This window comes from Miniopterus schreibersii (genome assembly GCF_964146895.1).
Source record: "Miniopterus schreibersii genome assembly, chromosome: Y".
Taxonomy (NCBI): Eukaryota; Metazoa; Chordata; class Mammalia; order Chiroptera; family Miniopteridae; genus Miniopterus; species Miniopterus schreibersii.
This window is the reverse complement of record NC_138120.1, coordinates 955,001-971,690: the sequence shown is the minus strand read 5'-3', so window position 1 is coordinate 971,690 and position 16,690 is coordinate 955,001. Positions and strand designations below refer to the sequence as shown.

Genomic DNA, 16,690 nt, shown 5'->3' with positions numbered 1-16,690 from the left:
GCTGGGCTCCCTGTGGGTGTGGGTGCAAAGATAAAAGGGTGCCAACCCCGGGCTCAGGACGCTCCCGGCCCACAGGGCTTCTTCCAGCAAAGCGAGACCAGGCGCTGGGTCCGTGCAAGATCCTCAAACACGCCTCAGTGTAAGCCTCTGCTTTTGCTACTTGCAAGATCCTGAGCCTTCAAAGAGCCACTCCGCCCGCCCCCCAGCCCGCCCCGGCCTCAGGGATCTGGAGAGATTTCATTTCTGGGGCAAATGGCCCAGCTGGGGTTCCGGTTCGACAGCCTGAGTCCGACCGGACGGGGTCTCGGGCTGGTGGGGAGCCCAGAGCAGGCTCTGAAAATGAGCCGCTGATCAATTCCACGGAGGGAAATCGGGACGCACGCAGCCGATGGAGCAAACGGAGGCGGCCGTGAGGCTGAGGTCTTTGTCCGGAGTGGGTTGGGGTGTCGACGATGGAGACGGCGAAGGCAAGGGTGTGGTCCGGGGTTGGGCCACCAGGACCAGGTTTAGATTCCGGTGGGTTTCAGTTTTGAGTGACTACGAAGGGGTCTCTGTTTCTTAATTTCATGATTTTTCTTTCCATCGGAATAGTATGCAGCTCTGAAAAAGGTGGGTCTCTTATCCTTTGGGGCAACAGGGAGGGACCTGGAGAGTGTTATACTGAGTGAAATAAGCCCATCAGAGAAAGGCAAGTATCCCTATGGTCTCACTTATATGTAGAGTCTAATGAATAAAATAAACTGACCAATAAAATAGGTCCAGAGACACAGAAGCATGGAGCAGACGGAGGGATCTCAGAGGGAAGATGGGCGGTAGGGAGAGATTAAGCAAAGAATTTATATGCATCTGTGCACAACCCACGGACGCAGACAATAGTGTGGGGAAGGCCTGGGGAGCGTGGGTGCTGGGTGGACGGGTCAGAAATGGGAACATCGGTAATACTTTCAACAATAAAGATAAATTTTAAAAAAAGAAACTACCAAAAAAATTAAAAAGGAGTCAAGTTCCTTTACTCAGCAACAATTAGGCAATTCCCGGCTTTACGTAAACGGCAGAGGCTGTGGACGATACGGAGCTAACTGGGAGGGAACCGTCAGGCCAGGAAATGTTTGGTGGCTGCTGTGGGTTGATTGTGTCCCCAAAGATATGATGCAATCTGACCTCCCAGGACCTCGGGAAGGGGCCTTATCTGGAAACACGGTGTTTGCAGATGGGGTGACGTGAAGGCCCTGAGATGCGGTCGTCCTGGGTCAGGGGGGCCCGACGCCCAAGGGCAGGGTCCTTGGAAGAGACAGAAGCGGAGACAGACACAGAGGCGAAGCCACGTGGAGACGGAGGCGGAGACGGGACGGAGGCGGAGACGGGAGGGAGGCGGCCACCGGCCCGGGGACGCCTGGAGCCCCAGGAGCTGGGAGAGGCAGGAAGGACCCTCCCTGGGGCCTCGGGAGGGAGCTCGGCCCTGGGACCCCCGGATCTCAGACATCTGGTCTCCAGGATGGAGACAGAGTATATATTTGTGGTTTTAAGCCACCTGGCTTGTGGTCATTTGTTACAGTAGCAACAGGACCCTAATACAGTTTCATTTTTTTAAAAAGATACATTTTTATTGATTTCAGAGAGAGGAAGGGAGAGTGAGAGAGAGAGAGAAACATCAATGATGAGAGTCATGGATTAGCTGCCTCCTGCACGCCCCCTGCTGGGGATCGAGCCCACAACCCGGGCCTGTGCCCTGACCGGGAATCGAACCCCGACCTCCTGGATCCTAGGTTGACGCTCAACCACTGAGCCACGCCAGCCGGACCAGCTTCTGGGTTTTAGTTGTGTGTTTTGTTGTTCGTGGGTTGTTTTTTTTTCTTCCCCCCACAAAAAGAAAAATGACACCAAGAGAACAAGTATTTTTGTCTCCGGGCGTAGAAATAAACATCCCCAACCCCCCTGGCTCCCAAAATTCTGCCTCTCACGGGACCGTCATCAATGCTCTAGCCAGCTCATCAGTACAATTATGCAGAATTAGACACAGGCCTTTTTTTTTTTTTTGCATTTTTTTTTTTCCCAAACAGCAACTGGATGCAAACAATGCTGTATCCTTTTGACAAAGGCTGGAGCTGAACTGAAATTCCATTTTTTCTTATTTTTGTTAGGCCCAAGGATATTTTCTTCCATCCATTTTTAGAAAGCGTGGAAGGGAGAGAGGGAGCGAGAGAGAGAGAAACATGGATGTGAGAGAGGCACGCTTGATGGGTCACCTCCCACAGGAGCCCCGAATGAGGCTAGGACCAAACCTGCAACCCAGGTGTGTGGTCTTGACCAGGAATCGAACCCGAGACCCTTTGGTCCAGGACAGGGCGACGCTCTGACCAGAGCCCCACCGGCCAGGGCGTGTCCACCGCTTCTCCCCAGGCAAGAGAAACGCAGGCCTCCTCTTTGAAAGCAATTCCAGGAACCCAGAGCCCGGCTCTTCCCGCGACCACAGGGAAATGGGGAAGGTTTAATGGGAACCGAAAGAAAACCAGAGAGAGCTGAACGTCCATTATTACGTCCATTATTTAAGTCAAAAGTATCTTATGTAATGACCATATTGTTTGCACCTTGTATCTGAAACCTCGCTGAAAAAAAAAAACAAAATAGAGCCTGGCCGTGGCCAATGGTGCTGCTCAAAGGTTAGAGCATCACCCCGCACAGCGAAAGGGTCTCGGGTTCGATTCCCGGTCAAGAGCATGTACCTGGGCTGCAGGTTCAATCCCCGGCCCCCGGTTGGGGCACGTGCAGGAGGCAAGCGATCGATGTGTCTTGATAACAAAAACTTGGCCACAGCTCAAGTTGGTTGATGAAGATACGTTACGGCCCAGACTCGTAACAAATCCTCGACTGTGTCACCGTCTCCCGTTCGGGCTTAAATAAAATTTTTATCCTGATTTCAAAACCCACCGCTCTGCGGCTTCTTTATAGAGAGGTTTAAAGGGATAAAACAGAAGTCGTTTTTGTGAAAATATTTAATGATGCAGCACACTACCTAATTTACATGTGATTTTCCAAAAGATCCACTTTTGATAAAAGCCTATGTATTTGTATGTCCTGTGAAATTAAAAAGAGTCTAGAAAAAATGTACATACGGCCTCCTTAAAAACGTAGGTGACATATTTCTTTTTATTGATTTTAGAGGGAGGAAGGGAGAGGTGGAGAGAGAAATATCAATGATGAGAATTATTGATCGGCTGCCTCCTGCAACCCCCCGACTGGGGGTCAAGCCCACAACCTGGGTATGGGCCCTGACCGGGAATTGAAACAGAGACCTCCTGGTTCATAGGTCGACCGATGCTCAACCACTGAGCCACGCCTGCTGGGCGACATATTTCTTAAATGTATAGATTTATTTATCAGTCATAATTCCAAATACTTTAAAAAAACATTATTTCCTTATAATGTTATCTCAGTGAGACATGTGTGCTCATAGCATATAATAGACATGCTTATAAAACGTCGATGTTATTCAGAGTAACAAAAAAAATGCATTTTAAAAGTTTTGTTTATATGGCAAGTCAGTGTGCAAATGATCTGACCTCAAAGGCAATCGTCGCTGATGGATTTGGGAGGAAGGTAGCTGTCCCCTGCTACCTTTATGACCCAGGTGCTCCTCGATAGCCAGCAGTGGGAGCCCGGCCTGCTGGTGAAACTCAGCCCTTGACAACTGGTCGGCTCTGTCACTTCATGAAAGAGAGAAGATGTGTCTGTTACAGCTCCTAGAATCCTGAATGTCATGTCCTCTGCTGTGCATGCCTGGACCACAAGGGCACCCAGGAGGTATTTTTCTTTTTAACTTTTTTTTAAATATATTTTTATTGATTTCAGAGAGAGGAAGGGGGAAGGGGAGAGAGATAGAAACATCGATGATGAAAGAGCAATTGATTAGCTGCCTCCTGCCTGGGCTATACTGGGGAGTATCTTAATGCAGGGGAGTATCTGCATGCAGGGGAGTATCTGTATGCAGGGGAGTATCTGCATGCAGGGGAGTATCTGCATATAGGGGAGTATCTGAATGCAGGGGACTATCTGCATGCAGGGGAGTATCTGCATGCAGGGGAGTATCTGAATGCGGGGGAATATCTGCATATAGGGGAGTATCTGCATGCAGGGGAGTATCTGCATATAGGGGAGTATCTGCATGCAGGGGAGTATCTGCATATAGGGGAGTATCTGAATGCAGGGGAGTATCTGCATATAGGGGAGTATCTGCATGCAGGGGGAGGTATCTGCATGCAGGGGAGTATCTGAATGCAGGGGACTATGTGCATGCAGGGGAGTATCTGCATGCAGGGGAGTATCTGCATATAGGGGAGTATCTGCATGCAGGGGAGTATCTGAATGCGGGGGAATATCTGCATGCAGGGGGAGTATCTGCATATAGGGGAGTATCTGCATGCAGGGGGAGGTATCTGCATGCAGGGGAGTATCTGAATGCAGGGGACTATGTGCATGCAGGGGAGTATCTGCATGCAGGGGAGTATCTGAATGTGGGGGAGTACCTGCATATAGGGGAGTATCTGAATGCAGGGGAGTATCTGCATGCAGGGGAGTATCTGCATGCAGGGGAGTATCTGCATGCGGGGGAGTATCTGAATGTGGGGGAGTACCTGCATATAGGGGAGTATCTGAATGCAGGGGAGTATCTGCATGCAGGGGAGTATCTGCATGCAGGGGAGTATCTGAATGCGGGGGAGTATCTGAATGCGGGGGAATATCTGCATGCAGGGGGAGTATCTGCATGCAGGGGAGTATCTGCATGCGGGGGAGTATCTGAATGCAGGGGACTATGTGCATGCAGGGGAGTATCTGCATGCAGGGGAGTATCTGAATGTGGGGGAGTACCTGCATATAGGGGAGTATCTGAATGCAGGGGAGTATCTGCATGCGGGGGAGTATCTGCATGCGGGGGAGTATCTGCATGCAGGGGAGTATCTGCATGCGGGGGAGTATCTGCATGCAGGGGGAGTATCTGAAGGCAAGGAAGTATCTGAATTCTGGGAAGTACTTGTTTGGGATGTGACAAGACAAGTGAAAATTTCATGAAGGAAAAAAATACCCAGAACACGAGCAAGCACTGAGGCTGATGGTTTGCGTTACAGTCGCAGGAAAGGGACCACGGGGTCCGTCCCACTCGTCTCCGGAAACCGTCTTTAAACGTTACCCCCACAGCAAAATATGTCCATAAAAAGTATGTGGTTTCTCATTTCTTTTTTATTTGTCCGGTGTAAAAATATCCTAAGAAACGAAAGAGATTTTGAGGCAACGGATCACTTTTTGAATTGCCAGCGTTAGGGAGTTGCGGGCGTGTCCGATGGACACGTAGGTTTGTAAACAGCTCAGGGTTCCTGAAATTCGAATGACGGGGGGCTTTGCGATGGGTGGGTTTTTCACGTCTCATAGGAACCCCTAAGTGCCTTGGAGAAGGTGAGGGACATTTTCCTCTGGATGTAAAACTCAGTGTCAGTCAACATCTACCCAGGATGGGGAGAGGTAAACCACATGTAAGTTTAAAAAACAAGAATCCAACTTGAGCAAAGGCAGGGCAAGACAAGGCCGGTCCAGGCAGGTGTGGTTCCTGGAGGGCTGGTCCAGGTGGAGCTGGTCCAGGTGGAGCTGGTCCAGGTGGAGCTAGTCCAGGTGGGGCTGGTCCAGGTGGGGCTGGTCCAGGTGGGGCTGGTCCAGGTGGGGTGGTTCCTGGCCGGGCTAGTCTGGGCACGGCAGGCCCTGCCCTCCTGCAGGCACTCTTTGGAGGTGCAGCAGGCAACTCTTGCAATCCCGCTGTGAACGTTGGGCCATTTGGGGCTTTTACGCTGTCAATATTCTATTTCGTGAGAAGAGTCTTTTGAACTGCGGAGAACAACCAGACAAGAAAAGATTTCACAAAAGGGCTCCCCAGCTCCCCCAACATGCACGTTTGACTATCTGCCTCTTCGAAGTTTCGGACTCGGCGACTCTATTTTGATTATAAGATAAATGGGCTTGAAACGCCTCAGGGACAGAAAGCCAAAACTGTATCTAATCTGCTGGGGGGGGAGAAATCAATGAACTCCATAGTGTGATACAATGTAACTGGAACCAATAGAAACTTCAGTAAGAGCAGGAAAAAAAAAAAAAGAGAGAAACATTTTCTACCAGCAACTTCTGCAAGTCAGGGAAAAACCTCTGCGAGCTGCTCAAATTTCAGAATAAATAACTGTCTAATGAGATTCCTTCGTTTTTGTTATTTTACAGTAATTTGGGGCTACAGCTTTCTGATCAGTTCACTTAAATTTTAGAGATCTCTTTTGCCTTTTTGGTGCTTAGAGACAACAGCTCATTTGGTTGGAGAACTATGATGATGCCTGGCCGGCGTGGCTCAGTGGTTGAGCGTCAACCTACGAACCAGGAGGTCGCTGGTTCCACGCCTGGGTTGTGGGCTCGGCCCCCAGTAGGGGGTGAGCAAGAGGCAGCCAATCCATGACTCATCGTGGATGTTTCCATCTCTCTCTCTCCCTCTCCTTTCCCTTCTCTGTCTGAAATCAATAAAAATTTAAAAAAATTGTTTTTAGAAAAAAGAAATGGAATGAAAACAGCTGCCGGGGTCAGCGTCTCTTCTCACCTTGTGGCTCTGCGTTGGTGCTTCGATGGTTCTCCATGTTGATGTCGCCTTGCTCAGCTGAAAACAAAAACACGACACCACCCCAGGGTGAATGCAAAGAGGAGACACGGAGATGCCATTCCCAGACTGAACCACGGATGCCCCTGCCCTCCTCCCAACCCATCCTGGAATCCAGAGCTCAGGGGGCTCACGGGCACCTTTCTGATTGCTCCTAAGTTTTCTTCTTGGTCTAGATTTTTTTCAATATTGCTCACTTTAAAAAATATACATATTTTTTTTAATTGATTTTCTAGAGAGAAGGAGAGGGAGAGAGAAATATCGATGTGAGAGCAATATATCCACTGGGCCACCTCTTGCACGCCCCCTACTGGGGACTGAACCCACAACACGGGCATGTGTCCTGACCGGGAATCGAATCAAACCGGCAACCTTTTGGTGCACAGGATGAAGCTCAACCACTAAGCCACACTGGCCAGGGCTCTAAGCTTTTTTGCCTTTTTTTTTTTTTTTAAGAAAATGCAGTTTTTAAGTCAGTAAGGCACAAAAAAGGAAGCAGCAGTTGAATCCTTACCATCCCCTTTGAAGCACAACTTCTTTTTCTGGTAGGCGATAAAGCTGGAAACCGCTCCAGCCACAGCGACCACAACGGCCCCGATGATGCCAGGGATCACACCCTGGGGCTCGGCTGTGGGAAGGACACAAGACACTGTTATTGAGAGACCCAGGGCGGGTGGCTGGTGGCCCAGCCCAGAAAAATACGATTGGGGGTGAGTCACAGGGTGACTTCGGAGGGAGCCCCATTCCTGAGCACTGTCCAATTCCCAAAAACAGCTTCAAATCCTTTGGCGCGATATAAAGGGACAACCACATTGCTGTTCCCGGATGGTGCGTGACCCCAGAAAGTCATACGTAGAATTGCAATTAGTTGTACTGCTTGCACTGTGTCCAGCACAATTGGTTTCCAGTGGGACCACCGCCCCATCCTACGATGAGGACAGGGTGCTAACAGCTCCAGGAGGAAGCTCTTGGGCAAGGAGACAGGTTCTGCAGTGGGAGGTGCCAGCTGGGATGGGACAGGGCTGCACCATTCAGGGCCTGCGTGGCCACATGCAAACAGGCTCCCAGCTGTTCATGCCCATTTTTAAAAAATCCAAAGCCAAGATTTCAGAAACCAAGTGTACGTACTCTGTCCCTCATCGTCATTCCTCTGGCTTCCTCCACCACCGCCAGGACTGTCTCTGCCACCAGCACCGCCACCTCCAGTTGCAAGAGAGAGACAAACATATTGACCAGTTGCATCAGGGAGATTTTTGGGTCAAGAAAAACACAACCCTAGGACCAGCTCCTGTGACTGTGACTTGTGAAGGGATTTTACCAGAAGAGACCACGACAGTGACAAGGACATTTGATATCCGTGAGCCCTTTTCCATCGTCAAGCAGAATGGCCCCGCTCTGCGGAAGGTATCGTCTGTCTCACGTTTACTGTAAACCTAAATCAAGCCATCCTTGCACGGTGCGCTCCAGGAGATCCACCACCCAGTGAGTCCTGAAGGTGCCTCAGGAATTCTGTCCCCTCATACTGGGCTTGGGGACAATCCGGGTCAGGGTCCTGGAGCCCACCTGAGATCCTGCCTATGCCAATGAGGGTGGGATGGGGGGCCCAAGGCATATTTCTGTTGACTCCCTGATATATAAAATATATTAAGACAAACTACATATAAATATAGCAAATACATATAAATATAGCAAATACATATAAATATAGGCTGTCCCAAGAAATATATGCACAATTTGAGTAATTATTAATTCCAATATTTCTTTCGTTTCAGATTTCTCATTGGAATTGATATCATCATTCAAAGTGTGTATACATTTTTTTGGGACACCCTGTATATTCTAACAATTATAAACATATTATATATTTTTTAAATTTTTTTTATTGACCGATTATTTTAAATACTCTTTTGGACCCTCCTCTGATCTAAGATTTTAAACACAGAGACAGAAACATATTTTCTAATTCTAACGGAGCCACTGATAGTCCCTCAGCCAAGTTGCATCACTCCATTCTCAAGGCCATGATTTCAACATTCATTGGTTATATGAAACAACACAGAAGCGACATGAGATCATTACAGAAGACACAGGTGAATGGGTCATTTCGGAGGTGTCTGAGAAGTTCGCACTGGGCTCCATCCCAGGGAAAAAGGAGAGGAGTTCCCTGAACCGTCAACAGGGCAGCCAGGGACCAGCTTCCCCAGGGCAGGATTTACAGTCCACCCCTTGACGCATCAGTAAACGGCAGAGCTCAGAGGGAGAGATCCAAGGGCTAAGACTTTAGACCCTGCCGTGATTCTGCCCAGGAGGTGAGCCATAGGAAATAGTCAAATCTCGGTTCTCAAACATCTCCCATCTCGGACAGTTTGGTTCTCGGGCAAGTTGTTCAAAGGAAAAATGTCTCAGTTCTGGAACAAAACTTTGGTTTTCAACCTGACAACCCTTTCATGCTGATACATTAGCATGACAAAAAGTGTCTCTCGGGCAACCAACGAAGGAGAGAATGCTTTTGTTGCTCCCAAAATCGACAATTGGCACAATTTTAACTCATAAAGAGGCCATCAAGAGTGCTGATATTGCAAAGGCTATGAAAGTTCTCACAAAACAACAATCACAGGCAACTGAAAAGGTAGGAAAACTGTTGATTTGGAAAAAGGAAATGCAATTAGCTAGTGATAGCATTTTGGGGGCAGCGATATAGAAAAAATTAGTTTAAAGCTAGTAGAGGGTGGTTCGATAAACTTAACAAGTGTTTGTTTATAGATGAGACAGTACATTGGACATACACTGTATATGAGAAATCATTTGGGGGGCCTGGAATAGATTAATTCAATCTACATTATTTCTAATGGGAAAGAAATGATTTGGTTTTCGAACGAATGGCTTCTAGAACAGCCTTCTGGAACGAATTAAGTTCGAGAACTGGGGTTCCCCTGTAAACAGTGAAAAGAGGCGAAAAAATGACTAACTAACTCTTACCTCCACCAGCTGTCCCGTCAAGGAGATCGGAATCTGAAAATCCACCTAGAAAAAAAACAAAAAACAGTGTTATCTACCCTGGAACTCTCAGGAGGGTCTGGATGTCTTGGGCTGAAGGAAACAGCATTAGAACCCACAGTTGATCTGGGAAGGGCCCCAGGAAGGTACTACTTTATGGAAGACACCTTTCCAGAAAGAAAAAAAAGCAGTTGCAATTGAATTCCATTTCTATTGGAAAACTAGTCTTGCCTGAAAGTCTAATTAAGCTGAAAAGAGGGCATCGGGGAAAAAAATGCAAAGTGCACACCAATGTTCCTGTTGGATATAAATATAACAGTTCTGCCCTGGCCAGTGTGGGTCAGTGGTTAGAGCGTCAGCCCGCACACCGAAGAGTCTCGGGTTCGATTCCTGGTCAAGGGCATGTAGCTGGGTTGCAGGTTGGATCCCCGGCCCCGGTGAGGGAGCGTTTGGGAAGCAACTAATTGATGAGTCTCTCTCACATTGATGTTTCTCTCTCTCTGTCCCCCTCCGTATCTCCCTCCCATTGTCTCTTAAAATCAATGGAAAATAAATGTCCTTGGGTGAGAATTAAAAATAAAATAAAATAATATATAAATAAGATAAATAAAAAATAAATAAAATAAAATATAAATAAAATATAAAATAAAATAAAATTAAAATAAAATAAAATAAAATAAAATAAATCCCAAAGGGCTCAATGTCGTGTAGGAACATTTCACTGAAGGCTGTCATTCTGCACTCTCCACATTGTGGGTCTGTCCTACCTCTTGACTCTGGACTCAGCAAGATGACTGGCTTTGGGCAACAAGATGTTAGCAAAATGGGAGACAAACCAGTATTTTTAGGTAGACTCTTTAGGGGATGGTGTTCTTGCCCAATAAGAATCAGCTCACAACCCGGCCTGTGTGGCTCAGTGGATCGAGCACCATCCCACGTACCAAGAGGTTGCTGGTTCGATTCCTGGTCAGGGCACATGCCCGCGTTGTGGGCTCGATGCCCAGTAGGGGGCGAGCAAGATGCAGCCAATCAATGACTCTCTCTCATCATTGATGATTCTCTCTCTCTCTCCCTCTCCCTTCCTCTCTCTGAAATCAATAAAAACATATTTTTAAAAAAGGAAATGAGCTCACATAAGGCTGGTGTTAGGGTGTGACTGATACAGGAGGAAGAGCCCCATCACCCCAGGTGAGGCCAGCCCAGACTGGGGTGACCCCAGACACACCACATCGGTCCAGCCCAGCCCAGTCATCACACATCATCGCTTTTTAAAAACTTTAAGCTTCCGGATTTAGGAATGCTTCATTAGCCAACAATAGCAAGCTGACACACATCTTATTTAATTCATCAGTTTACTAAAACTTATCATGACTAACTAGAGTTTATTCCATGAATAAACAGATATATTTTAGATAAAAATATCCTTCAGGCTGGTCAGCCTAATTCAGTTGGCTGAGCATCGACCCCTGGAACAGGAGGACCCCGGTTCGATTCCCGGTCAGGGCACATGCTCGGGTTTCAGGCTCGATCCCCAGTCGGGGGCGTGCAGGAGGCAGCCGATCGACGTTTCTCTCTCACATGGATGTCTCTGTCTCTCTCTCCCTCTCCCTTCCATTCTGTCTGAAATCAATAAAAACATGTTTTAAAAAATCTCATCATATTCATGGGTTAAAGAGGAAAAAAAGACCATCGACCTTGATGATCACAGGCACCTACCAAAATGAAATATTTACTCTTGTTAAGTAAATGAAAGTGAATTAAATATAGAAAGATATTTCCTGAAATGAATATCAGACTTTCAAAAAAAATCTCTTTTATCTAAAGTCAGCCGACACAAATGTCGGTTCTCTCCTCTCCTATTTTAAAGTGAACTTGGGTTTTCTAGCCGAGGCAAAAGGATACACGTACAAGTAAATTGTAGAGAGAAAATAAAAACAGAACGGGAACATTAAAAAAAAAAAAAATCTTTGCACAACAACGTGACAGTCTTCTTAGAAAAGCTAACAAATGAAGAGAATCCATTAAAAGTTAAAAGGCTGCTCATCATTAAGAGAATAGTTTTTTTAAAATCTACAAAAGCCCTTTCTCTATTACAGAAATGAACAGAAAACTAATGGACTTAAAATGTATTCACAGAAATAAATAAAAACAGGGGAAAACAATTTAGAAACACATTTTAAAAAATAGCGAGAAAGAGGCAGACATAATTGAATCTCAAGAAAAAAGTGCCACCTTCCAAATGTGTCGCCGCTTTGAAAATCCATTTATATTTCTGAATAATGCAAAGGAAAAAATAAATAAATAAATAAAAACGAGGGTTTTGTCCCCAAGAGGAGAGAGGAACCATGACAAAATGATTCTGAAGTTAAAAGAACAAAACAGCCGCAAAAAAAAAACAAAAAAAACCCCCACAAAAATACAGAAGGATCACGAAAGCATAAAAGACACCGTGAAGAAAGTCTTGCTTGTCAAAAAATACTGTTAAGAATATTTAACCCAGCCAGTGTGGCTCAGTGGTTGAACATCGACTTATCAACCAAGAGGTCGCAGATTCGATTCCAGGTCGGGGCACATGCCTGTGTCGTGGGCTCCATTGCCAGTAGGGGGCGAGCAGGAGGCAGCCGATCAATGACTCATCATTGATGTTTCTCTCTCCCTCTCCCTTCCTCTCTAAAATCCATAAAAACATATATTTTTTAAAAAGCTGATATACTTCCTCATATCAATTCTGTATATTTAAAATCTTACATTGAGCCTTTTAAAGGGCCCATAAAACCTTGGAAGCAACATCAGCAACCACTGAGTAAAAAATCACATGCAGACCAAAAACATCTTTTCGGAAACTGTCCTGCACGGAAAGAGCACAGTCGGCACATGCAAATCTGAAACTACGCCCTCCTCAGCTGATGTGGAAATGACTGTTCTCCAAACAGACACCAGTTGGAACCCGCAGAGCTTTTGGGTCTTACCAGACGATCCAGGCTGGTTGGGGTTTGGGTAAGGTTTGGGCTTCGGTGGAGCAGGAGTCCCTGGGTAAAGAGGAGAATTGCAACCATGAGCAATTTTCAGTAAGGAACACAAAACATCCACTTGCATACAAACGGTTTACAAAGTGTGTCCTTGGTTGCTGCGGAGACATCCAAATACACTCAACCCCCTGCCCATTTCTTTCCATCGCCTCCCAGCTGCCATAGTTTAGTTCACATCAATCCAATAGAAACTAATAAGCAGGTGTCTGGACCAGCTACTAAAGTTGTGGGTCCCGGTACAAAAAGAAAATGCTGGGTCCCTGGAGAGTCTTATGCTGAGTGAAATAAGCCCGTCAGAGAAAGACAAGCATCCCATGGTCTCACTCATATCTGGAATCTAATGAACAAGATAAATCGACAAACAAAATAGATCAAGAGACATGGAAGCATGGAGCAGGCTCAGGGATCTCAGAGGGAAAGCAGGGGGGTTGGGGGTTGGGTGGGGAGAGATTAATTAAAGAAGTTACAGGAATATATACATAACCCACGGACACAGACAATAGTGTGGAGTAGGCCTGGGAGGGGCGGAAGTGGGGTGGAGGGGGCCAATGCGGGGGGAAGGGGAACATCTGTAAAACTTTCAATAATAAAGATAAATTTTTTCAAAGAATAAAATGCTGGGTCCGTTTCATTCCACCTGTATGAATCATTTCAGTATGTTGGCAACACAGCGTTCAACCGTAGATGGGGCCCCTTTGGAGTGAGTGACTGTGCAGGTCACGTGGCAGCGAAACCTGCGAGGGTAGCCAGTCTGCCTTCTTTCCCTTCCAAAGACGGCCAGAGTATTTTTGTGTATTTTTTTAAAAAATTAATTTACTGCTGTTATACATCTATTTACGCCAACTGTATTTGTATGTCACATGTAGTTGAAAATTAAAAAATGATTAAGACTGTCACAGTTTTCAATGTAAAAGTGAGGCTCGGCCTGGTGTGACTCAGTTGACTGAGCATCGACCTAGGATCCAGGAGATCAGGGTTCGATTCTGGGTCAGGGCACATGCCCGGGTTGTGGGCTCGATCCCCAGTAGGGGGCGTGCAGGAGGCAGCCGATCAATGACTCTCTCATCATTGATGTTTCTCTCTCTCTCTCTCTCCCTCTCCTTTCCTCTCTCTGAAATCAATGAAAAAAAAAAAAAAAACATAAAAAAATTTATATTAAAAAAAAAATGAAAGCGCTCACCATGTCCTCCGCCACCCAGGGCATCTTCCAAGCTCAAGTCGTCACCTAAAGGAGGAGAAATTGTTGTTAACACCCAAGTTCGGGGGGAAGAAGGGGGTGGGAAACATCAAAAGAAAAGGCTTCCTATGAAGAAAAGACTTTATTCTGATATCAGCCTGACCAGGATCTTGAGGAAAAACCCAATTCCCAACCGATTTTCACATCACGCGCCTCTCAGATAAAAAAAAAAAAAAAAGTACGAATGGAAGAAAAATGAAAGAAATCACCCTGGCCAGTGCACTAAGTGGTTAGAGCGTTGGCCCACGCACCTAAGGGTCTTGGGTTCGACTCCCAGTCAAAGACACATACCTGGGTTGCAGGTTCCATCCCCGGCACTGGTTGGGGTGCATGTGGGAGACAACCCATCGATGTGTCTCTCTCACATCAATGTTTCTCTCTCTCTCTCTCTTCCCCTCCTCTCTCCCTTCCACTCTCTCTAAAAACCAAAGGAAAAAATATCCACACACCCTCGGGGGAGAATTCATAAAAATAAAAAAGAAATGAATATCCGCCAAGAATCACAGACACTCGGAGTAAAGACGTCCGGTCATACTGTGCAGACGGCCCGAGAGTATGTCCCAGAAGCGTCGCCTCCATTCTTACAGGCATCGCTGGACGTGTCACAGGGCCCTTGAAATCTCAACGGGGGCCCCCGAATTACCCGTCTTTAGGAACCTGCCCGCGTCTCGTCCAGCTCTTGGGAGAAACCGGGAGGCACGACTGTCACTTGCCCGCTGTCCCTGCGTACGGAAAACATTTGTTTCTTACCAAAGCTGGGTTTTTTGGGGGGTTGCGTGGGTTTCTTGACATTGTCTAAAGAGAAAGAGACATTTCAGTCAGTACAACTTGCATCTGGGACACAGACTCAATAACGCTCCCGTTTTTGGTTTCGGGTCCCACCCCTGGTCGCGGTGCGTGCGGGATGCAGCTGATGGATATTTCTCTCTCACATCAATGTTTCTCTCTCTCTCCCCTCTCCCTTTCTCTCTCTCTAAAATCAATAAAAACATTAAAAAAAAAAAAAAGAATAAATACAGACTCACAGACACAGAGGGAAGTCATCATGTGCAGACGGAGGCCGAGATCAGATGGGGCTCCCGCTCTGTCCCCCCTCAGCGTCCCCACCTGGACACCCCCTCCCCAAGCTCCTGCCAGTTTCCCCCAGGCATCTGTGACCCCCACCGGGTGTGAAAATTACACCACCGGGGGACGTTTACTCGCCCCGCCGAAGGCATCTTGATTTCCCCCGCCTTACGTGAGTCTCATTAGGACGGCACAACACGTCTAAATATATTTACGACGTCCCAGTAAAATATTCACGGTATTTTTATTTTTTTTATAAATGCTGTTAACATGACTCACCATCCAAGGCATCCTGTAAGCTGAAATCATCACCTAAGAGAAAAAAGAGTCCAGTTAGAAATGAAGAAACTCAGAGTCAACTAGAAAATTATTAGAAAACATTTTTTTTTAAAGGCGGCTGGGCTGGGTGTTTTGCAGCTCTTGGAAATGTACGAATGCGTTGTGATTTCTCGTTCTAAACATTCGCTTTAATGCCTAAAAGAAACACATTAGCCTATATTGGGTGAATCTGGCAGAATTTAAGAGAGCGGGAAACGGTCATTTGGCAGGTGCATTAATCTCAAAAGGCCGGTCCTTCGAAATACATGGGAAACAATTTCCAATCCACGTTTTCGTGGCTGAAGACACAGAAAGAAAAAATCCTGCCTTTTTTTAAGCCACTGATCTGTAATCTCACAACCCACACATGCTCCCGGTAGAAACAGACACCCCAGAAAAATACCAGAACGGTCGTCCGTTTGAAAACAGGCGTCGATGGAAAAAAAAATATATATATATATATATATTCATTTCTGTAGGTTCTTTTAAACGTTGCAAATGAACCGTGGGTTCGCCAACACTGACTTTATGACCGTTCAAAGTGCCTGTACATTTGGGGGGCGGGGGCACGTTCTGTATTTCTATGTGTCCATTTCTGATGGCTTGAGGAAAAGGAAATTTAGGAAGGTTTGGGAAAGTCTGCTTGGACCGTTGGGCCAGCTGCAAGGCAAATAAAAGCGGCTGAGGGGCCCAGAAAAAGGGAAATTGCTCTGACATGCCAACGATATGTGATCGTAGATGCAGAAAGAAAATAGACAGGCTCAATCCAAGTAAAAGTGGACCTTTGTCAGGGGAGATACCAGCCGAGGACCTGACGACCCTCCATAAACTGCTTTTAGTTAGAAAGTTTTCATTTCAGACCATCCCGTGGGGCTCCTTCAGGCCTCTGAGTTTGCAAGGCCGCCCGCAGGCCTCCCCTGAGCCCGTCGGGTTAGCGTGGGGCCCCTTTGGGTCCACACGTCCATGCCTTCCCCTGACCCCAGGTGGCCCTTAAACCCAGTAAGAGCAGATCCAATTCTGGGGGGCCCTGGCCATCCCACCACCCCAGCTTCCTCTGCCTCCTCTAGAGTCTTTGTCTCAGGACCATGGTGACTGTCACCATTCAGTCCCCCGCCCACCCACAGCCCAGTGGTCCCCAGACCCCGAGGTGGGCCCAGGCAGCCCAGGGCAGCTGTGAGTGTAAACAGGAAAACGAAGAGAGTCTCGCCCTGGGAGGATTTCCCTTCTCCTCCAGGCTGGCCCCACCCAGGACCACACAGGCGTCCCCCCAGATCACGGGGCAACGGGCAGGGGGCCAAGGCAGCCAAGGGCTGGGGCCGGGGGGCCGAGGGACGAGGAGGTGGAGCCTGGGGGCCGGAAAATATT

At 47.1% G+C, this 16,690-nt stretch overlaps 2 protein-coding genes across 3 annotated transcripts in view; both read right to left on the bottom strand.

Annotated features, from left to right (window-relative positions):
* Positions 1–3,350: 3,350 nt before the first annotated feature.
* Positions 3,351–4,980, bottom strand: LOC308552015 (uncharacterized protein; the record flags this gene model as incomplete). Of its 2 annotated transcripts, XM_081126971.1 has the most annotated exons (3): positions 3,351–4,427; positions 4,539–4,595; positions 4,632–4,980. In XM_081126971.1, 3 exons carry the CDS (start codon positions 4,978–4,980, stop codon positions 3,907–3,909), a joined length of 927 nt encoding a protein of 308 aa, XP_080983097.1. In that variant the 3' UTR covers positions 3,351–3,906. The 2 variants fall into 2 exon arrangements, with proteins under 2 accessions (XP_080983097.1, XP_080983096.1); XM_081126970.1 differs by having other exon boundaries at positions 4,539–4,980.
* Positions 4,981–5,215: 235 nt separating this feature from the next.
* Positions 5,216–16,690, bottom strand: part of LOC308552017 (CD99 antigen-like) — a 22,086-nt gene continuing 10,611 nt past the window's right edge. Inside the window, exons 2-10 of the mRNA XM_081126975.1 lie at positions 15,287–15,319; positions 14,693–14,737; positions 13,886–13,930; positions 12,646–12,705; positions 9,659–9,703; positions 7,808–7,879; positions 7,194–7,307; positions 6,623–6,679; positions 5,216–5,871 (exon numbers count right to left, since the gene is read on the bottom strand). Coding sequence (XP_080983101.1) covers positions 5,846–5,871; positions 6,623–6,679; positions 7,194–7,307; positions 7,808–7,879; positions 9,659–9,703; positions 12,646–12,705; positions 13,886–13,930; positions 14,693–14,737; positions 15,287–15,319 — 497 coding nt within the window. The 3' untranslated portion in view covers positions 5,216–5,845. The remainder of the gene's footprint in view (positions 5,872–6,622; positions 6,680–7,193; positions 7,308–7,807; positions 7,880–9,658; positions 9,704–12,645; positions 12,706–13,885; positions 13,931–14,692; positions 14,738–15,286; positions 15,320–16,690) is intronic.